The sequence below is a fragment of the Ptiloglossa arizonensis genome, chromosome 1, assembly GCF_051014685.1.
Source record: "Ptiloglossa arizonensis isolate GNS036 chromosome 1, iyPtiAriz1_principal, whole genome shotgun sequence".
NCBI classification, from domain to species: domain Eukaryota; kingdom Metazoa; phylum Arthropoda; class Insecta; order Hymenoptera; family Colletidae; genus Ptiloglossa; species Ptiloglossa arizonensis.
The window spans coordinates 7,990,794-8,011,626 of NC_135048.1; the positions used below are offsets into that span (position 1 = coordinate 7,990,794).

Here is a 20,833-nt window from a genome sequence, read left to right on the forward strand (position 1 = left end):
CGTAAAGTAGAATTCTCTTTTAGATGTACTCGTATGTAAATTGTTTCTTTTTTAAGCTTTACAAATGATGAATATATATCGAAGAAATCGAAGAAAGTACAAGAGATTGAATTTAATCGTAGAAAAACTATTTAATCGAATCTTGAGACAAGAATGTACGATTTAAATATAAAGTTTCGTTGAAATCTTATCAGCCATTTAGGTGCAACCGTATTAACCTATATACGCGCGTTAATAGAAAATGTTCGTCTAACAATTGAAACGTGATCAAGGTTAGGTCCAAGGAGTCTTAAATTATGTTTTCTCGTTGAAAAAAATTGTTCAAAAATTTTCCATTAATTACAATATTTTCCTTCCATATAAGTCGGGGAATAAAAATAATAAATACATGGTTGAATGGAATATACATTTTTGAAAATTCGTTAATGCAATTCCATAACGAACGGCACACTAATGGGAGATCTCGAATCAGTTAGGCGGTTGATCTAAGCTGACGAAAGAAATTCGTCCAGATCCCAACGAAGAGGGATCCAAGAGGTAAAGATTGGCCGATCTCGGAATTAAAGCCTCTCGGCGATCTCCGCCTTAATTCGAGCCGCAAAACCCGCAATTTTCATTGTCGACGCCGCTCGTTACGTCTCCGTTTTGCAAGAGATCCGCGGCCGTACGACATTATGCAATTTAACGACGACGAGTCTGCTTGCATCGCTACTCTTCCCTTTGTAAAAGTCAATCAACCGACTTGCGTGTTGACTGGCGAACAACGACTAACTCGAAACTCGTTCCTAACGCGAGACGTCTCGAAATATTTTAATACGCGAACGACGGTTCCATGTTTTGCACAGATAAATACAAAATAACCGGTGTAACCTAAAAATAGGTACGTAATTCCACTTGAAACATTAAACCGGAAACGTGGAATAGAATTTGTTCTCGCGAGTTGTCGTTTTTCCACAAAATCGATTTTAATTTGTTAATACATAAAACGATAGATGACAAGGATAACAGTCCGTGATAACGGATATGGTGAGTACACAAAGATACAAAACTGAGTTTCAGCCAGGAACACGTGAACCCGAAAAATGTACATTATTGTTTCTCTTAAAAATCTAACTCATCTGCGAAACTTGAATCGCACACTTTCGATGTATTTTTTCAATTGTATCGCAACTAACCAACTACTCTGTACAGAAATGATAATTCGTAACCAAAAAAAAAAAGAATTTCTTAATAGAGAGATTGAAAATGTTTCGTAATTAAAGAATGTAGTTTGTAATTCGATTTGGTTGTATACAATGTCGCGATACATTAAACGTGAGTAAGATATTCGCAACTTGACTACGCGATTACAGTATCGATGCAACGTGACAATCTATTCGACTATTACTACTTTACAAATACGATTTTGACTTACCACATTTCTTCAAAAATCAACCGATTAGGTTCGGAGCTTAAAACGCAGGCGACCCGAATGTCGTCTTCTATTTTTGTCGAAGGAACTGTTTGCAATCGATGCCCTGCATTGAAAAATAATATTAACCGCGACCTTGTCATGATGCAAGTAGACTCGTCCTTGTTTGTTTCTCCGCCTTTTGCCTATACGTACACGTCTCTCGTTCTTACCTTTCAAAATTTTTGCAAATTTATTGGTCACTTAATCATCGAACGTGTTAACCTATACGAAAAGATTGACGAGTACAAGCGCCTCTATGAACAACACGAATGCCGCTCGTATTGAATGCTACATCGTGATTTGTCAGAGTGGACTAGAAGCACAGATAATGTAAAATACATAATATACACATCTATTCTTTTATCATCTCTTACAACCCCCAGCACCATCTAGCTGGAAAAAAATTTACAGTATTACATAGCTCATATCTCAAGGCGGTTAATCTATGGATACATGGCAAATTTCATTGCGATTTCTCCAAAGGTTTGTCAAGGCGCCATAACAATCAAATAAAATTGAATGTTATTCGCATATTATTTGTCTTTATCTCCGTTAATAAAGGTGTGATAATAAATAACTTACTCTACTATCTGATACATACGAAATAAAATAGTAAAGAATCAATAAAAATCGGTTTAGTATATTTTGAGTTAACCCAGAATAAATAAACAAATAAAAATGATAAAAATGTTAAATTTGTATTAAGCTATATGTCTAATAATATGTTAAAATCTTCTAAAAATTGTATGATTAAAAATTGTATTTGAATATCTTATACGAGTAATCATTACTCATTTTTCGTAGTGTATAACGAATAGAAGTTTGTGTAGTTAAATGTTCATTCCAGTAATCATTTATTCAAATAACGTACATGGGTAAAAAAATATGTATTTGTTATTTTACAATAAAACTATCTCTTATCTACGCACGCGCGTGTGTTTGTGCTGTGTTTGATAGTTATTTTAATTGCTACTAAAATAGTAATTTTCACCATATTTAATTTTAATTTTTACATTCAAGAGCGGTGAAATTTTATTCCAGATAAAATCGATAACGTTGGAAATGATACGAAAAACCATGCTTGAACGTTTATCTCATATTTCGTCTGTGATAAATCCACGGAAAAATACTCAGTGTACAATTTATACCGAAAGTTAGTTACTTAATTTTGCGTTGACATTGCATAGATCTTACATAAACACGTCAAACTAGCCGGTTTGAAATTTATTTATAACTTTATAAGCATTTGTCGATAAAAATTATTCTTTACCACAAACCACAGTGACAATCCTTTGTTTCGTTAGCATAAAATATTACTGACTGTCGATTCCTGTTACATTATAATGTCTTGCGTACGTATAGATGTCGCCCTATGACAGTAAACTGCCAAATGTAAAAGTGCAGAAACACTTTTCATTCCGATTTTACTATGAAGAGACGATAAAGTGGACAGGATTACGAAATTGTTTTATTTACCGAATAATCCCAAATCTTTCTCACGACATAATACGAACCCCCTTAATAAATATTACAAAGAAATACATTCTATATTATATTTTATGTAACGTTAACAGATGTACCGTATGTGACAGGCAGCGTAACGACCCCTAAGGTTAAGTGATATCACGCTCTTCTTTTTTTAGCATCACGATTTTTCTTTTTAATCGGTAGACAATCCGGAAAGAATGCCAGCACCAAACTCTATCAGCGTAGCTGTAATATGTTCTAGCAATATGAATCGAAGTATGGAGGCCCATGCCTTCTTGAGGTAACTAATCCTGTTGATAAATTACAGTCCTCCAGATGAAAATTTTATATATATTTTGATTTAATTTCTTTCAGCAAAAAGGGATTCAATGTGAAAAGTTTCGGAACTGGTGATAAAGTTAAACTTCCTGGAAATGCTCCTGATCGTCCAAATATTTATGATTTTGGAACATCGTACGAAGAAATCTATAATGATCTTTTATCGAAAGATAAGCAATAGTATCCTAATTATTATATAAATAAATATTTTCTGTTTCAAATATAAATTCTATAGAAGTCCATTAGCTTTGGAAAAACCATATATTCTTTGAATAATGATTTTTATTAAGCTATTGTTATTTTTTTCAAGATGTGGTAATAATGATAAACTGTCGAAAAGAAATGTATTTAAAGTTGCAGTAGAAATCTTCAGAATAATTAAAAGTAATTAAAATTCCTTAACAATGGTCTTAGTTATACGCAAAATGGTTTATTACACATGTTGGACAGAAATCGTAGAATAAAACCGAAGCCTGAACGATTTCAATTGTCTAAGGACAAATTTGACATATTAATTACTTGCGAAGAGCGAGTATATGATCAAGTTATTGAATGTATGGAATCCAGAACTCAGGAAGATAATCAACCAGTACATCTAATTAATATTGATATTCAAGATAATCACGAGGAAGCTACAGTGGGATCATTTCTCATTTGCGAATTTGTCACTATGGTACTTTTAAAATTCGTCTAAAATCATACGTTGTATGATTTTATATTGTTATAAATTAAATACTCTGATAAATCTTCTCTAGTACTAACTAAAATAAGAAATATGGTGTTGCAGCTGGCAAATAGCGAGGACTTAGATAATGATATAGACGAACTGCTTCATGAATTTGAATCGAAGTTTGCAAGAACAATTTTACACACAGTGCTCTTTTATTGAAAGGACTGCCAAGTATCAGGAACCTGGTGTTCGTCAACGATTTAACTTATAAAGGAAATTATATATCAGAAATGTACCACCACATTCTCTGAATCAGATTATGTGGAACGAGTTCCAATAGCGATAAGTAGGAATTCGATCCGTGCTTCCTATTTAACAGACCATTGCTTTTCATGGGATATGTTTAAAGATCTACTGTTGCGTTTACATTACACATGCAATTTATTGCAAAATGTAAAAGTAAAAACGCTGCGTTTATTCAGTGGTGTTGAACGTTAGTATCAAAGGTGTTAGGAAAATAAACACAAAGAACATAAATCATGTAATATTTTAATTTTATAATATATACGCATATAAGTATAACAGTGAATAATTCTTATATACGTATGTATTCTATTGTTAGAATGTATTTGTGGTATGTAGAATCAATATGAATCTCTGATATACTTATAAACTCAGAGATTTGTATGCTACAAAATATTATCCGCTGTTATATAGCGAAAAGGCCTTCATTCACATAGTTAAAAATAATATACTATTAATGTCCATGAATTAATGTTGATCAAGATGAGCGTACAATCTTCTGGTTTTCTCACGTTTCTTTTTATTTGAATGTTTATTAATTTTTTTCCACGGTTTCTCCTCGAGTAATAAACTCTGTGTGGAACCAGCTACCGATCCTATATCGCTGAAAATTACAATAATTGCCGAATATTATCGAAAACACTCACGTAAACGCTCCATTACTTATGATAACATGAATAATTATTGTCAATAATTATACAAGGATAACTTTATTGAATAATAAATATACAATAATGTTACATACCTAAAACCAGAACGGCATAAACCGTGCATTTTTCCGATTACTCCTTTTGTATGTACATTTGAAACATTATTTTGGAAAAATATTTTATCTACATCTTCTGCACTGATCTTACTTCCTTTATTTACACGTATTGTCCTAAGTGGGAAATGTTTGTTTACAGAAATAACTCTTCTTCGTGGAGGGAATGTTTGAAACTTATCTTGCTCTACCGTTGGTGGTGCAACACAGTATAAAAGTTTACCATTTACAAAATCTTTTAAAATATATCGCGCTGAACGTGGGTTATCTGGTTGTCCATTTTGTGTCATAAAACCTCTGTTATCTAAAACAAAAGAGAACATCTTGAAAATTAAAATTCATAAGAAATTTGTAATTATTACAAAGTACACATAAATACAATTACATACATCCATAAGCATTTAAAATTTCTTCTGCAGTTGGAGGACGATCAGGGTCTTCTCCATCCAGAGGTAAAGGTAACATAATACCATAAAGATCTTCTATAACATGCCTTGGTATTAATGTACCTAACAATGTGATTGGTGGGACATGATCTCGCATTTGATCAATTGGTAGTATTCCATTTAAAATCATGTCTGCTTTTGTACAAATAAAACTTGGCATTACTAATCCAGGACAATCACAGAGGAGTAGATCCTTATCCAAAAAAAGTGTTTGAAAGTGTTTTGTTTTGCCTGGTGTTGCAGACACTGACACTTTTTTGTCCATTAACAAGGCATTAATAGTAGAACTTTTACCAACATTTGGGTAGCCTACTAAACCAATTGTTGTGACACCTTTTGTGTATGTTTCACCCTTGTAAATTATTTTGAAAAATGATACTAATTGATCCCTACTTAATAACTCGGATGAATTTTCCACCTTTATATCATCTTCCTTTGTAGTTTTTTCATTTATTTTTTCTGTCGAAGCTTTCAATAATTGCAAATCACATTGACCGTCTTTGGGTTTTACATGTTCTTCATTTTCTACTTCAGAATTGTTACTTATGCACTCTACATTGGTATTATTACTACCATTGTCTGCACTTTCATAGTTACTTTCTGAAGCAAATTCTGAATTATATGAAGATTCGTTGTTAACATCTTCTTCATCCTCTGTTTCTTCTATTTCGCTTTCTTGTTCATTCTCGGAATTTTCTTCCTGTATTGACTCTTCAACCTTTTGTTTTTGAGATGCTAATGTAGCAGAAAAAAATGCAACTCTCACATTAATATCTGTAAAATACTTTGTCCACATTTGTCGTTGATCTTCTGTTAAGAAATCTGCTTTATTAATTAATATCATACTTATTTTCTTAGGGTCTACTTCTTTAAGATACTTCTCTAAATCCTCACAACGGAACAGTAAAGGATTTCGTGCATCGACAATTTGTACAATAACATCGCTGCGTTCCACTACTCTCCACAGTTGCCGCCAAAATTCTAGATTTTTTTCATAAGGAGTTAACATTAATTCTTCTGTCTCTTGTAGCATAGAGAGAGAACGTCTCCATTCTAAAAATTCTTCTCTTTCTTTCAATTGCAATTCTTGAGCTGTAGTGGAGCTGTCCCACTTTGGCCTTCTTGGTATCTTAAGAAGAGCTTTATTCTTTCTTTGTGATTCCAAAACCTTTTGTTTTTCATCCCTTGAAAGTAATCCTATCCCACTGTTTGGATTAACAAATTTAATGTTCAGTTTCTCAGCCTGAAATTCAGTTCCTGCTAACTCTGCGGTAGAAAGAAATTCTTGGAAAGAACTTTCTTCCGTAACTGATTGAAGATTAAGACGACCCCAATCGTATCCATCGTTTAATTCAACACTATGAATCTATTTAAAGGTATAATTTCAGAATAAATCAAATGATTAAACATACGATTCCACACACATGCATCGAAACGTAATGATAAAAGGTTATAAATAAAGTCATTACCTTACCATAGGCATATCAGCACATCTTTTAATTTTTGAAGAACCAAAACGGTCTCTAATTAAAGCTTTCCCTAAATTGCCACTTCCTGCTTTTCCTTTTTTACCCATCGTATCAAAATATTGTACTTTCAAGAGAATATGACACGAGGTTAATCTTTATCAAAATACATCCGTCAACCGTCGGTAGAAACCCGATTGATATAAACGAAAAGTCAATAAATAAGTATAAAATATGTCTAACAATTGTGCTATAGTCATTTCACGTGCATGTGAAACAAAATAATAATCAAATTCAGTTTGATATACGGGTGGAATGTTCAGGGTAGAATTAAAATATATATTTATGCATCATACATTTGAACTATATATAGTCAATTAAGATAAATCTATATCTATAATATCTATAAATTAAATCTGGGACAGAGCTTCAATTCGAATAATTCTGCGTCTTACTTCATTTTATTAATAACTGATAGGTAAACTGTTCTGGTTCACAGTTTCTTGACGACCAGCAACAATTATGAAACGTTCGACATGCTCCACATGCTTCTTTCTACCTCTTCCCGCGCACCGATCAATTCTCAAATTGGAACAAGAAAGTTCTTTCGCAAGGCAGCTTGTGAACAGTTTTTTCATCGAAATAATATTGGATGTCATTGATTATATATTATATTACAATTTTTACGGTCTCATACGATTCAAGACATTCGTACATTTTGCGCGCAAGTTTATAAGACGCGGAGAGGTCGCGCTTGTTTCAACGAGTACATCCCGTATTTAGAAATCTAGCCATCTAAAGTGGATAATCAGTCACTTCTCTGGAAAAGGACAGCTCTCCCAAATCAAATCGCTCGAAAAAGAAAATATACTTTCATCCAAGCACGCTGTACGTAACGCCCAATTCGATTTTGTTTAATGGAGTGTAGAAAATGGCTCGCAACGTGTCTGATATGGGTCGTTATTTTGCACTGCAATGCTTACAGAATACCACCGTTCTACGCAATAACTTTTCATCAGCAACTGTACAACCTGCACAGAACATCAGTTCATGCAGGACGAACGACAGTCTACCAACATGCACATAACATAGAGACACTTCAACGATCATTTCAATAATTATCTCTTCCTCTGATACCCCGCGATGAGTCGCCATCGCGTCCTCTACCTCGGTTGTTGTATCCGCTCCTGCCCATGTTATTGTCATTGGGACCTCGATTCATGCCACGATTAGGTCCGAGTTTATTCCCGAAATTACCAAAATTCGAGTTAAAATTATTTGGTGCATTTTGACCGGGATTCTGACCCCGGAAACCTGGACCGAAGCCTGGTCTGTCGAAATTTGGCGGACCAGAATTAGGCCCTCGAAAGTTCGGTAAACCTTGAAAGCTATTACCGAACGGTCCTTGATTCGATCCGAATAGAGGCAATGGGCTTGGCCTGAAATGTTGATTTGGGCCAAAATTACCGTTCGGTGGTCTAAAATTAGGACCAAAGTTTCCAGGTGGTGGCCCATTGGGACCGAAGCCAGGATGCATGTTAGGATGATGCATCATATGCATGGGACCGTCAATTCCTTGCATGCCAGGATGCAGTGGTTTATTCTGCATAGGATGCTGAGACATATTCGGGTGTGGCACTAAACTTGGAATTGGAGGAGGCATATTAGGATTGATATTCTGCATATTGTGGTGACTGGACATGTGAGATATGCTGTTGCTTAAATGGGGCGTATTATTACTCATACCGGGTCCAATACCCATCGGCATATTATCGCGTTTATCGAAACTACTCGAAAAACCACCGTCCCCTTTTCGGGGGCCATCGTTCATTGATTTTTCATCGTCCCATCGCGAACCACCGTCTCTGTCGTCGTAACCGTCGTTATCTAAAGATTTCTTTAGGGGGAACCCGTGCGAACTTCTGAAGTCTTTATCGGCATAATTGCTTCTTATATCGTAATCGGAACGCGAGCTAGGCCTGCCAGGTCCACTGGATATATTAAACCGCATGTCTTCGTCACCACGATTTACATTCCTCGCGTTTTCGCTATGCGGATGCTTCCTGAGATCCTCATCATGTCCGCCATGGAAAGAATTGTTTTCACCGGAGTGCTGGTTAGATTTTCCACCAGTGTACCTCAAATCGGTATCGCTGGATTGCGAATCCTCCGTCATTATTCCGCCGAAAACTGGCTGATGAATCTTAGATGTCCGATCACTAGCTCCACCATCGCTCCAACCGATAAGCTGATCGAATTTCCGTTTTCCGCCGCGATTTAGGGCTTTAAGTAGTTCAGGATTTTGTGCAAACTTGGAACTAGGTAAAGGTGGAGGGAGTTCGATATCGGGGACCTTAGAATAATCTATTTCGCCATCGTCTTGCAAATGTTCTTCAGATTCGTCTACATTGTCCGGTGGGCCCACAACATCACGTAATTCTTCTATTTCTCCCGAGAATACTAATTTATTTATAGCGTCGTTTCCTTTACCAATTGCCTCTGCTAGCTTAGAACCAGCTGTAATATTCAGGATAATATATAGCGATTGTATGGTCATACTTTAAATTAAATAATAAATGGTACTTACGTTCAACGGGAATCATTTTTCCGTACAATATTATACCATTAGGCGTTACTTCATTAAGAGGCACTGCTCCTGGTGTAGTTTCAATTAATTGATTCACAAATGCATTTAAAGCCTCAACTTGTTCCATATCTTCTGCTTCCATTTCGTTCCATTGGGCTTGGAAATTTCTCGGAATTGGTTTACTATATGGAACTTTCTTGTTGGCAAACTTTTTCCCTTCATCGACAGCATGGTCCAAGTCTAATCCCGGAATTCCGCCACTTTTGTCCTCTGGTTCACCATCGGCATTGATTCTGTCTTCTGGTCCCATACCAGGTATTACAGCTGCTTCATCGGCTACAGAATAATAAAAATAGTAACAATACGGAAGTTTCAATTAGCCACATAATTTGTTTCATACCTATTTCGTGATCGTCAACACCAGCAGATCCTGCAGGTAAAGTGTTGAGATTATACTTATCCCTCATCAAATCACCAGGCCTGTTTCGTGTCCAGAACTTTGAAGTATGGTCGTTGCTACCCGAACACAGAATATGTCCTAATGGATGCCAAGCTAATGTCCAGACTATACTGTCGTGAGCTTGTTCTATTGCACCCACTTCTTTATCGGCCCTATAAATTTATTGCAGCGTGTAGAACATGAAAAAATACAAGATTATAAAATATAAAAATATCAAGTGTCATACCCAACATGCCAGAATAAAATAGCACCGTCGCTGCCGCCACTACAAAACAGGCCTTCATGACTCGGATGCCACGCGACACTAGAAGCTTCTTTCTTGTGGCCACGAAACGTTTGAACTTCTTGGCTTAAATTTCTAAGGTCAAACAGCTTGAGCAAGTGATCTCGCGAAGCAGTTACTAGCCAATTTCCATTTTCATTCCATTTAACGTCCATAACTGTTGACTTGTGTGCATGTAGAGTTGCAAGTGATTGCCCACTCTTTGGATCCCATAATTTGACCGGTTGTTGATTATCTTTGCTTCCAGAGATGACTAGACTTTTTTGGGGATGCCAATGCACACACTTCACATCAGCTCCATGACCTAAATAAGAATTATATGAATATTTGTTCCGATTTTAATATTAATTTTTAATCACTTAATTAAACTATTTTTATAAGAATATCTTTATTTGTTGCTTAATCATCCATTTAAAAGAATCTGACTATGTAATTAAATATATATTAAAATTCAACTATAATGTAAAACATAATGAGATATATACCCCTTAATATTCGTTCTTCGTGACAGCGAAGAAAGTCCCAAATTCTGACAGTTCCATCATCACTGCACGTAGCCAGCTTATGATCCGTTGGACTGAAACTACCCACCCAAAAAACAAGAGTTATATTCAAACAATACGCTGTTATATATTGATGAAGCAGTTCTTTATTTTTAGATGCTCACAATGAAAAATCTTCAATAAGATAATATTATAGTGTGATGACGTGTAACACATGTTTCAGTCTTATTTTCTCATGTAGACACAAGTATAGAATATTGAATATTAAAACAATAACATAGCACGATAAAAGATTAATTACACACTGAGCTTTATTAACTTTTATTGAAATTATCCTTTTACAAGTGCAACATAATTAAAGTGGAAGGAAGCGAAACGTGTGAAGTATTTATTGAATTCAATAGGACATTTAAGACATATGGTACACCTTACGGACATTATTATAACACGACTTCAGGACATGATTACTAGAAATTGAAATCAAAGCATATAATGGCTTACATTTATTACTGATTCGTCATTTTGCTCATTAAATAAGTATTATCGCATGCAATGTTTATATATGTACGAAACAAGCAAAGAATATTGTGAGAATTTTGCCTTTCTCTCCATGGTACCATCTGTTAAATTACTTATATATTTATATATCTACACATGCATCCTTAATGAATCCGAAATCAGATATTCCGGAAAAGTTAATTTAAATCTGCCTACAAGTTCATAAAGGATCATAATTTTCAGAAAATTGTTCAAATAAATTGTACAAAATTAATGTCTAACAAGCTGTTATATCATGATAACTGATGAACTTCATGTATGGCTCTTCTTGAGAGTTTGAGTGTAAGCAATTTATGCACAAGAATAGGCATATAGCATTGCGCAAAAGTAAGTAAAGTGACTTTACTTTTGGATCAATTTCAAAAGTTGTTAATATATTGATTGCATGATGTTCTATGGAATACGCATAGTGGATTTTACTGTAAGTACATTTCAAGGAATAGACAGACATCAGTAATAAAAGGAAGATCTATGTGTAAATATTGTAAATAAACAAAAAACCATCTTCGACAGTCATATCTGGCACTCAAACAAAATTCATTGCTCATTAAGCAACAAACTGTTTCATTATCGTGAAATTAGAATCTCTCTTTGATGCCACATGACCACCGAGTGATGTACCAAGAGTGATATTTTTTAACATTTTAACATTTATTACACAAAAAAAATGTCCGAAGTGTACATGAATTTTATTATATCTCTCTGCTACTCTCTCTCTCTCTCTCATCTGCAAAAGGGCACAAGTGACACAAAACAAAGAAAAAATACTTTATTATCAGAACTATGCAATACTGCAATGTCTTTATTCAATTTTATTGAAACTTGGATGATATAAAGAAGGACACAGGATATTTATTTTTATTATAATTCAATGGGAATCTCGACTAGGTATTGCTTCATATATTTCTTTCTTGTTTATTGGTAATTCTAAAATATACATCTTTACCCAACAGCCTGACTATATAAACTCCTTGAACCGAGAGCCATAAGGACCTAATTTTATTTTGTAATAGTTTATCTTCCTCGGATTTTTTACGCATAGCAACGTGAAATAATAAGTTTTTACTACCATAATCTAGTGGACCATGTAAATTGATTTAGGTCCCTAAGACTCTAGGAGTACAAATGATAGTTTTATATCGACACGCGTACAACATAGTTGACAGAAAAGTTTACACTATCCTTGCGTATCAACTTTGAATATCATTATGATCCTTGAAGGTGCAGAGAATTTTAAAAACTTTAGCATGACATTGAGAATCTACTACACACTCAATTTAATGAAAAGGGACCAACACATTTATTTGAGGAAAAATAACTAGAACTACTTGTATGTGTATAATATCACTCATAATTTTGTAATCTAATTATATCATATTCTTTTTATATAAAACACTTTTTTTTATTATAAACATTTATAAAAATTAAATAAAATATTTTATAAAAAAAATATTAATATTTACAATGATTTGTAATAACGCGAATAAAAATGCTATATAGTATAAATATTAAATTTTTATCACAGAGATTTTTAAAGAACCAAAAATTTGCATATTTTCCATGCGCCTGGTACCACAAAATTGTTCAAATACTATACATCAAAGACTTTAGAAATCACCTGTGTACCCATACAAAAATCACTATTATTATAGCAGAAGTGTCATAAAACCAGAAAAGGAAGAGAATGAGAGTCATGTCCAGTATCGTAACTACAGCAAGGATGGACGGATCATCGATAACAGTGGCGCAAGAGACGTAAGGACTAGTGTGGTTGATGGTATACCTGAGTCCTCTAATCGCTTCTTTGTGCGCCTGAAACATCTTGACGTTGTTCATGTTGCTCTGCCAATATTTGACGTAGCCTGCATGATCTCCTGTGACCATCCAGCTCTCGTTATGTGACCATACCATTGTTCTCACTGGACTATCATGTGCCTGCACAGACAAAATTAATTTTTTTATTAGTAACTCTGAAATTAACATATACTCTTCATGGAAAAATATATTATTTGTTTTCTTAATCTAGAGCTTTAACATGTTAAAACTTCCATTTTAATGCTCTTATTGTAATTCCCATTTAAAGATGCAAATAATTCAATACTATTCAAATATTATTTCATTTTATTCTAGATCAAATAAATTAATTTATCATTAAAATGCTGTAATTGCACACAATATACCTGTAGAATAGTTTCAAAATTAAAAGTAAGGCCATTCCATAGGGTAAATTCCCCACTAGATGCCCCAGTGACAAGACGTCTACCCTCTGGTGTCCAAGCCATACAGAAGATTGGACAACGCATTTTATTTGTTGCAGTCTTCACAAATCTTGTGGTAACTGCATTTATTGGATTGTCAACATAACTGGGTGGTGGGAGTAAATCAGGATAATACATTACATCTGGCTGAAGAGCACGTCTGTCCCGATAGTCCCTTTGCCATATTCGATTCTATATGTACAAGATACATAATATTAGTGGTATTTGGCATTGACTCAAAAGAATTTCATAATATAAATTAGAAACCCTACCTCCAAACTCTTTATAATAGCAGAATTATAATCAACAGTTTTGCGCATAACAGATTTTCTAAGTCTTTTTCCATCAAATTCATCTTGCAAAGTATCTTGGCCAGCAGCAACAATTTTAGGAGCATGATATGGTCTAAAAGGTTTAAAGAAACCACGAGCTCCATCTCTATGGTTAATGTACCGATGTTGGTAGCTTCCAGAAGTATTTATGGTAGTTAAATTAGGAGGTGGAGCTGATAAATTTGGAGTAGCAGGAGGTGGCACTGACATATTAGGTAAACTTATGGCTGGCGGAGGATTTGCAAATTGAGTATTTGCAGACATAACGAAATAACTTATGGATTATTACAGTTAATTCAAATATATAAAAGAAAGTATAATCTAAATAGATAATAAGGGACAAACATATTTGTTGCTTAATATTGCCTAACGTTGCTATGCCAAATCCATTGCAATTATTAATTCTGTAAAAAAAACGTAAAATACATTTTGAATTAATATTTTGTTAAATATAAACAAAGTTATTTTATAAAATAATTTTATTCAATTTTTATTAACTTTATTTGTTAATATACTTTTAAAATTATTTTCATTGAATTCACATATGGCATTGAGGTAAATCTCCATATCAATTAAGGAATGAAAAATAATTGAAATTCTGACTTGAAGGTTTTTGTAAATTTTATTAAACTTGATTGGAAAAAAATTGCATTAATCTTAATGACTTGTTAATAATACTACGATTACTTCAAGAGAAATTTTGCTATTGAAATGTAAATTCACAACAACTAAATGCAAGAGAACAGAAAATGCACTTTCACAATATGTGAAAGTATAAAACTGACTTGTCAATAGAAATATTGAATACTTTGTTTATTCTTATTATAGCTGATTTCAAGATTTCTTTAATTGGTTTATTATCATACAATAAAGTATTTAATACTTGTAAATGAACAATTAAATCTGCTCCAGTTGAAATTAGAACACTAACGAAGGTTAGATGATATATTTTCTAGAAAAGGAGAGCAATCTGATAAATGCGAATTTTAATCAAACTGTAAGTTCTTGTAACACAAAATAAAATATATTTACGAAAATTGATAAACAACCTGTTCATTAATTGTGAACAAATTTTCTTTGATGCTGTTGCACTGTAAAACCCTTAAAATGTACACAACCACTTATTTCCACCGAATATACAAAATTGTTTTTTGAAAAATCAACGAAGTATACAAAGTAAAGAGACCATTACTCGACAAAAGTATCGACAACTTTAGCGTTCTACTTTAAATATGTAAATTTAAACGCAACGGGCAAACAGTAAGAAAATTGTGTGTCCGCTATGGACGCCATTACTCTTCTGGATGCTGACATCCGTTTTTATGTTTCACTTCCGTTGGTGGTTTTGGTAAATTATTATAATGTATATTTTAATATTATATTATAAATTAAAATCAATCAGTACGTATACAATTATTGAAATATCATAATATAATAACTCTTTTGTATGGAAACATAAAGTAGAGTGAAACATTGTAATAGGGATTTTTAAGATTTGTTACTTTAGAGATCAACTTTAGTAACACGGATTCGTGCCGTATGAGGGAAAAGTCACCAAGTCTTATTTCTCCTTCCGTTTTGTACTACTTATTAGTGTTGCATAGTTGGAACGCTAGATGACGTTATTTAAGCTTTATAATAAGATATCAATGCATTTAAGTATGTATCATTGCATTTTAATACGTTTAAGTATATCATTTACATAAAATATGTAAAATATTGATTACGTTTTCAACTGAAATTCAACCGTCTTCAGTAATCAATGTTTTGTAAATTTTATTTAAACGACATTTACATAAATGTGTGAAAATTAAATAATATGTATTTAATAAACAATAATCTGTTTGTTTATTACAATTATGAATTATTCTTTTACATATAATGTAGAGTACCTTTCTGCACTCACCACCAGATGATCATCCACCTGAGCTTTTCTTTTCGCAAGTTTCCAATCGACTAATGATTCGTCTATATACATTTCTTAACTGTGGATGCATTGGTAACCCCGATGTAATTTCAACACGCAGAAAGTACAGAGAACTCATATTGACATCGGGGTCATCAATATCATGTAATGTAGCATTATATAGATAATGACAACTGTTGGTGATACGATACGGCAAGGAAAGTGGCTGTTTTACCCTCCAATAATGCTTTTAAATAACGCCATCTAGCGTTTCAACTATGCAATAATTAGAAAAAGAGACTGCGAAAGAGAAAGAAGAAGCTAACTAATGTGGTAATTTTTTCCCCTCATTCGGCATAAATCTATGTCTCCTGGTGTTCCACCATGAAACTAATCCATTTGGTACGAATGTTATTTTTTCCGGTTTTATATTTTCAAAGGTTTTGTTTGATTAAAAATAATTATTTAAACAAACACTGTCATATTATGTTTACCTAATGTAGCAATAAAAATATGATATTCTTTCTACGAAGAACCACCTGTTTTGAAGTTAGTAAAATTTATACTTTTAATGTTTCTCATACGTACAGGCGTAACGTTAAACTATTGCGATTACAATATCAATATAACTATTAAAATGTTAATATTTGTAATAATGTAAAATTTGACTATGAAACTATTGTAATAAACAAATATTGAATACTGTTAAAAACAAAGTACATAACTATATAAATTCATAAAAAGTCAGATCGAAATTGATATTTCGTTAGAAATATTGGAGTAATTCGAAAAATTCATAGTTTGTCTAATATACAAAAAATTATAACATAGTACAACAATAAAATAAAATAAAATATAAATAATGAGTGATAAATGCGTGATAACAAAACTTCCTCATCATGTACAACAGAAATTGTGTCATACACGACCACTTTATAGACAAGGGAAAAGATTGACATCCGTGAAGGTAGCATTGTGGACTTGTATCCTATTCAATATAAAACGTGTGCACTAATAAATAATAGTTATACTTTAAAGTTAAGATTTTTCCTAATGACACTCTGACATTTCAGTAATACAATTATAGAATTAAGTGTATGCTTTTATAAATCTAATGGTCTATAAATAATTTAGAGAATTTTAATTTTACTTTATTTAGAAATTGATATAAAAATTTATAATTCAAAATATATTTTTCTGTTGTTATAATATTTCCTTGACACACTAGCTCTGTGTAACAGGTTTATACAATAAATGACGAATCAAAGCATTTGATGATATGTGGAGTACCAAAGCTTCAATTAGGCGAAGAAGTAAAGAAGCTTGTTGATCCTTATGGAGATGTAAAGAAGATTCATGTAGCATCTGACTATCCCACAGAAGAATTTACAGAAGCTTATTATTTACAATATGCTCGTATACAAAGTGCAAGGTTTATATTAGTTTGTATTTTTATATTAATGGTGATTAATTTAATATATTTTTTTTTTATCATACCTTATAATAATTATAAACATTCAAATTATTAATTTTATATTTGGATGTAATATTATGTATCATACAGAATAGCAAAACGTTTCATTGATGGTAAAAATTTTTATGGAGGTTTACTACACGTTTTTTATGTACCTGAACTGGAATCTGTAGCAGAAACTAAAGCTAAACTTGTTCAACGCCGCCGAGATGTAGCTATACGCATAAAGAAAAATCAGCAAGACTCAGTAAATCCAAATATTGATAAATTTATTCCCAAGTATGTTGTAAAATTGTTTATACAAATTTACAGTAATACCAATATAAATGTATATTAATGGTATTAATAATCAAGTTATATAGCAGTTAATGTCAGTATCAAATTACAAATTGCAGAGAGCAATATCATAGAAAAAAAAGAACACCAGCTTTACCACTTACAGAAGAGCGCTTAATTCAACATTATCCTGAAGAAACATTGACTTCTATTTATAATGGTATACCACAAAATATAGATCCAAGGATAGTATCTGAACCTAGTTTGCCTTCAACTTCATACATTAATCAAGAAAACGATTCAATTACACTTACATTATCTCAAGCTCCATATCATCCAAATGAAACTGTTATTAAAACTGAACTAAAAGAAGGTATATCAAAATTTGACCATCAAAAAGGCAAAAGAAAAAATTATAAAGGACAGCCTGTTGACAGTAATGTTAAAGTCAGAGTTATTAGACCTGAAATTGTAGACACAAGCACTATAGTAAAATGGAACACTTCAGAAAAAAATTTGTTTAGTAATCCTAAAAAAATTAAAAGTAATATAACTATTAAATTAATACCAAAAAGTGATGAGAAAAAAAGAATTATAATAAAGGATCCAAGGTATATCGTATATAGTACACTATTTTAAATACTCAATAATATCAGTTATTATTAATACATTGTTTTAGCGTGTCACAATTGGTACAACCAAGTAAAGATCTTCAACTCTCAATTCAAGAAGCCAAATCTCAAGTACGCGCAGCTATGCAAGTGAATAGCATGGAAAATCCATCATAATAAAGAGAAATACATAATAGAAAATACTTTACTATAAAAACCACTTATTTTATTTTAAATAAATACATTGATTGCAATTGTTTTACATTTATGCTTCTACATATAATTCTTAATTTTTTACAGTAGTTTGAAATATTTCTTATTTAAAAAATATCTATAAAAAAGACGAATTAAAATTTAACTTTTCCTTTAATAAATTAATAACCTTAAAAATAGTTAAATAATAACCGTTGAATCTGGATCCCATTGTATAGCATTTAATTTAGATCTTACAACAAATCTTTTGTGCGGTGGTGTATTTTCTTGGAACATTTTGGGTATTATACTTTTACTCCTAAACGTTTGTTGTGGAGAGTTCATTGAAGATTGCATTTGTTCTTTATTTGATCGATTTCCCAGAGGAGTTCGATTCTGAAAACAAAAATATTTGTATAGCATTTTGATATTTCTTATATGTAATTAATAAATTTATTAAATACTTTTGTAGATTCAATCCCGTTTTTATCATTAGAAATGCAAGGTTTCTTTTCATCTGTTGCAATTTTAACTTCTGATTTAAAGACTTTCTTCTTTCCAGTTACTTCCATCCTTTTTTTCTCATTATCAGATTTAGATATTTTCAATGATATTGCATCTTTGATACTGGTATTATCATCAAATGTTATAATCACTTCTTCTTTTGGCAGTTGTGATACATTTTCTTGAACAACTTGCATATCGACAAATTCTGATCCTTTAGGTTCATTAAACACTAATGAATCTCTCCATACTTTAACTGTATCATTATTATTAATATGAATTTCCTTCTGTTGTTCACTATTGGTAGTGCAAACATCATTATGATTATTCTGTTCTGAAATTATTTCATTTTCATCCTCACTTTTTATTTGGTTTCCTCCTAACATAAATGTTTGTGGGTTAGTTAACATAAGACTTTAATAAATATATTTGTTAAATTTAGCACATATTAACTTTGAATTTTCAATAATAGTAATTTCCTTACCAATATTAGAATTTGTTTCAATTTTAGATGAATCATCAGAATGTGATAAGTCAGATTCATTCAATCTGTTACTATAATTAGTTTTGAGTAAATTTGAAGATTGTATTGCATTTATGGCCAAATCAGGTAAAGCTTGGATTTCAAGAACATTTAACTGTGACAGCATTTCACAATAAACAAATTTTGATTGAAATACATCTGTTTCATAACTACCACGTCTGTGCAAATATTCTTGTGATCTTGCTTTTAAACGTTGTATAGATTTTGGCATTAATATTGGGGTTCTATCAAAATCTGCAGCTGGAGATCTGGGATCTAGTCCCAAAATACTATGCCGTTCTTTTTCTATTGATGTAATTAACTTTTCAGTATTTAAATTATTAACTGTTGGTGTTACTTGACCCTCTGTATTTTTATTTTGCTAAAATAAATTACCTAAACATTACTCTATCACATTACTCTTCGTAAAATTGTTTAATAATAAACTTTATAAGGATTTGAATTTAAATAAATATTTAATAGGTAGTAAAATTAATTAAGTAATATGTTACTTTTAATAAAACCAACAATAAGTTCTAATGTATACAATGATTTAAGTAATTACCTCATTCGGAAACTTTAATGTTGGACTTTCTATTAACCTTGGTACAAGTTTTTTTGGTGTTAAACATGGCATTACTGTGTCTATATCTGTTTCTAAATATGACTTTGTTTGTAAACGTTTTGGAATTGCTAAAATTATCCTTTTATCTAATCCAACAGGTGTAGAATATACCTGGTAATGTTATACAGCTTATGCATCATTCATTGTAATATATTTCATTAGAATTTATTTTAAACATTATAGCGCACAAATTACCTCTATTGGTGTTCTATCTACACCACTTGTTACTGATCTAGGATCCATAGATAATATTTTATGATCTACTGGTGAAGTGTGCATAACATCATTTTCCATGGTTACTTCATCCGTGGAAGATTGTGTATCTATTTCCTCTTTTTCAATTCCATTATAATAGGGAAAAATCTTACTAACGTGATTTCCCATTATCGTGTTTGTTTTCTCCTATATTTTGAAACACTACAATTTTTCGTAAGTAAACGATAAGTGAGATTCATTTAGATTCATTAACGACATTTAAACTATTCGTTTTAATGTAAATACGTAACGGATACAAATGTTTTTTAATAGTTAAAACTTTTACAGGTAATTATACAGAATTCTGTGTTTATTTATTATTGTACAGAATCGTATAATTGAACTTACCTTAAATAAACATATGTAAAAGTTTATCCAAAGCACGATAAAATTCTCAACATCACATGCCAATCAGTTCCAACGTCGAACGCAACAATTTGTCTTTTAAAATTAAACTGACCAAACGATGAACTGTTACCAACAGTGTAATTTTAAACAAGGGTTACCAATATATAAACGTTATACATCATTGCTAGAGAGTCAAATACATAGAGAGCCTCTAATCATTACTAATATACT

At 32.1% G+C, this 20,833-nt stretch overlaps 5 protein-coding genes across 10 annotated transcripts; 2 read left to right on the top strand and 3 right to left on the bottom strand.

Moving 5' to 3' along the window:
* Positions 1-2,851: 2,851 nt before the first annotated feature.
* Ssu72 (Ssu72 CTD phosphatase) lies at positions 2,852-4,466 on the top strand. The gene is made up of 4 exons (XM_076305729.1): positions 2,852-3,221; positions 3,296-3,439; positions 3,674-3,932; positions 4,047-4,466. The coding sequence occupies exons 1-4, from the start codon at positions 3,139-3,141 to the stop codon at positions 4,146-4,148; spliced, it is 588 nt and encodes a 195-aa protein (XP_076161844.1). The 5' UTR covers positions 2,852-3,138; the 3' UTR covers positions 4,149-4,466.
* Positions 4,446-7,189, bottom strand: Ns3 (nucleostemin 3). 2 transcript variants are annotated; one of them, XR_012991283.1, is made up of 5 exons: positions 6,916-7,189; positions 5,385-6,807; positions 5,219-5,299; positions 4,978-5,112; positions 4,697-4,836 (listed from the first exon to the last, which is right to left on the bottom strand). XR_012991283.1 is itself a non-coding variant. In XM_076305710.1 (4 exons), exons 1-4 carry the CDS (start codon positions 7,015-7,017, stop codon positions 4,701-4,703), a joined length of 1,983 nt encoding a protein of 660 aa, XP_076161825.1. In that variant the 5' UTR covers positions 7,018-7,189; the 3' UTR covers positions 4,446-4,700. The 2 variants fall into 2 exon arrangements, 1 of the variants encoding a protein (XP_076161825.1); XM_076305710.1 differs by having other exon boundaries at positions 4,446-4,836; positions 4,978-5,299.
* A 125-nt stretch (positions 7,190-7,314) lies between these two features.
* Positions 7,315-15,924, bottom strand: Wdr33 (WD repeat domain 33). 3 transcript variants are annotated; one of them, XM_076305696.1, is made up of 9 exons: positions 15,795-15,924; positions 13,829-14,292; positions 13,479-13,748; positions 13,082-13,233; positions 10,723-10,820; positions 10,181-10,541; positions 9,895-10,106; positions 9,495-9,830; positions 7,315-9,424 (listed from the first exon to the last, which is right to left on the bottom strand). In XM_076305696.1, exons 2-9 carry the CDS (start codon positions 14,150-14,152, stop codon positions 8,019-8,021), a joined length of 3,159 nt encoding a protein of 1,052 aa, XP_076161811.1. In that variant the 5' UTR covers positions 14,153-14,292; positions 15,795-15,924; the 3' UTR covers positions 7,315-8,018. The 3 variants fall into 3 exon arrangements, with proteins under 3 accessions (XP_076161811.1, XP_076161802.1, XP_076161791.1); XM_076305687.1 differs by having other exon boundaries at positions 15,781-15,918; XM_076305676.1 differs by lacking the exon at positions 15,795-15,924 and adding an exon at positions 14,938-15,173.
* A 274-nt stretch (positions 15,925-16,198) lies between these two features.
* Positions 16,199-18,912, top strand: LOC143143175 (uncharacterized). 3 transcript variants are annotated; one of them, XM_076304171.1, is made up of 5 exons: positions 16,199-16,343; positions 17,036-17,226; positions 17,359-17,547; positions 17,664-18,155; positions 18,224-18,912. In XM_076304171.1, exons 1-5 carry the CDS (start codon positions 16,308-16,310, stop codon positions 18,330-18,332), a joined length of 1,017 nt encoding a protein of 338 aa, XP_076160286.1. In that variant the 5' UTR covers positions 16,199-16,307; the 3' UTR covers positions 18,333-18,912. The 3 variants fall into 3 exon arrangements, with proteins under 3 accessions (XP_076160286.1, XP_076160277.1, XP_076160296.1); XM_076304162.1 differs by lacking the exon at positions 16,199-16,343 and adding an exon at positions 16,408-16,761; XM_076304181.1 differs by lacking the exon at positions 16,199-16,343 and adding an exon at positions 16,408-16,777 and having other exon boundaries at positions 18,224-18,910.
* On the bottom strand, positions 18,287-20,719 carry LOC143143169 (uncharacterized). Its single transcript, XM_076304151.1, has 6 exons — positions 20,603-20,719; positions 20,195-20,416; positions 19,940-20,110; positions 19,336-19,756; positions 18,812-19,230; positions 18,287-18,743 (listed from the first exon to the last, which is right to left on the bottom strand). Exons 2-6 carry the CDS (start codon positions 20,381-20,383, stop codon positions 18,549-18,551), a joined length of 1,395 nt encoding a protein of 464 aa, XP_076160266.1. The 5' UTR covers positions 20,384-20,416; positions 20,603-20,719; the 3' UTR covers positions 18,287-18,548.
* Between the last annotated feature and the right edge of the window lie 114 nt (positions 20,720-20,833).

Excerpts from the sequence above, each read along its gene's own strand:
- Ssu72 (XM_076305729.1), top strand. The coding sequence starts at position 3,139 with ATGCCAGCACCAAACTCTATCAGCGTAGCTGTAATATGTTCTAGCAAT. Across the intron at positions 3,440-3,673 it reads TTATCGAAAGATAAGCAATA|TTATACGCAAAATGGTTTAT; the intron begins GTATCCTAATTA and ends CAATGGTCTTAG. Across the intron at positions 3,933-4,046 it reads TTTGCGAATTTGTCACTATG|CTGGCAAATAGCGAGGACTT; the intron begins GTACTTTTAAAA and ends ATGGTGTTGCAG.
- Ns3 (XM_076305710.1), bottom strand. The coding sequence starts at position 7,017 with ATGGGTAAAAAAGGAAAAGCAGGAAGTGGCAATTTAGGGAAAGCTTTA. Across the intron at positions 6,808-6,915 it reads GATGTGCTGATATGCCTATG|ATTCATAGTGTTGAATTAAA; the intron begins GTAAGGTAATGA and ends ACCTTTAAATAG. Across the intron at positions 5,300-5,384 it reads AATTTTAAATGCTTATGGAT|ATAACAGAGGTTTTATGACA; the intron begins GTATGTAATTGT and ends CTTTTGTTTTAG.
- Wdr33 (XM_076305696.1), bottom strand. The coding sequence starts at position 14,152 with ATGTCTGCAAATACTCAATTTGCAAATCCTCCGCCAGCCATAAGTTTA. Across the intron at positions 13,234-13,478 it reads ATTTTGAAACTATTCTACAG|GCACATGATAGTCCAGTGAG; the intron begins GTATATTGTGTG and ends TTGTCTGTGCAG. Across the intron at positions 10,107-10,180 it reads ATTTTATTCTGGCATGTTGG|GGCCGATAAAGAAGTGGGTG; the intron begins GTATGACACTTG and ends ATAAATTTATAG.
- LOC143143175 (XM_076304162.1), top strand. The coding sequence starts at position 16,657 with ATGAGTGATAAATGCGTGATAACAAAACTTCCTCATCATGTACAACAG. Across the intron at positions 16,762-17,035 it reads AAAGATTGACATCCGTGAAG|GTTTATACAATAAATGACGA; the intron begins GTAGCATTGTGG and ends TCTGTGTAACAG. Across the intron at positions 17,227-17,358 it reads GCTCGTATACAAAGTGCAAG|AATAGCAAAACGTTTCATTG; the intron begins GTTTATATTAGT and ends TGTATCATACAG.
- LOC143143169 (XM_076304151.1), bottom strand. The coding sequence starts at position 20,383 with ATGGGAAATCACGTTAGTAAGATTTTTCCCTATTATAATGGAATTGAA. Across the intron at positions 20,111-20,194 it reads TAGATAGAACACCAATAGAG|GTATATTCTACACCTGTTGG; the intron begins GTAATTTGTGCG and ends TAACATTACCAG. Across the intron at positions 19,231-19,335 it reads TGAAACAAATTCTAATATTG|GAGGAAACCAAATAAAAAGT; the intron begins GTAAGGAAATTA and ends CATTTATGTTAG.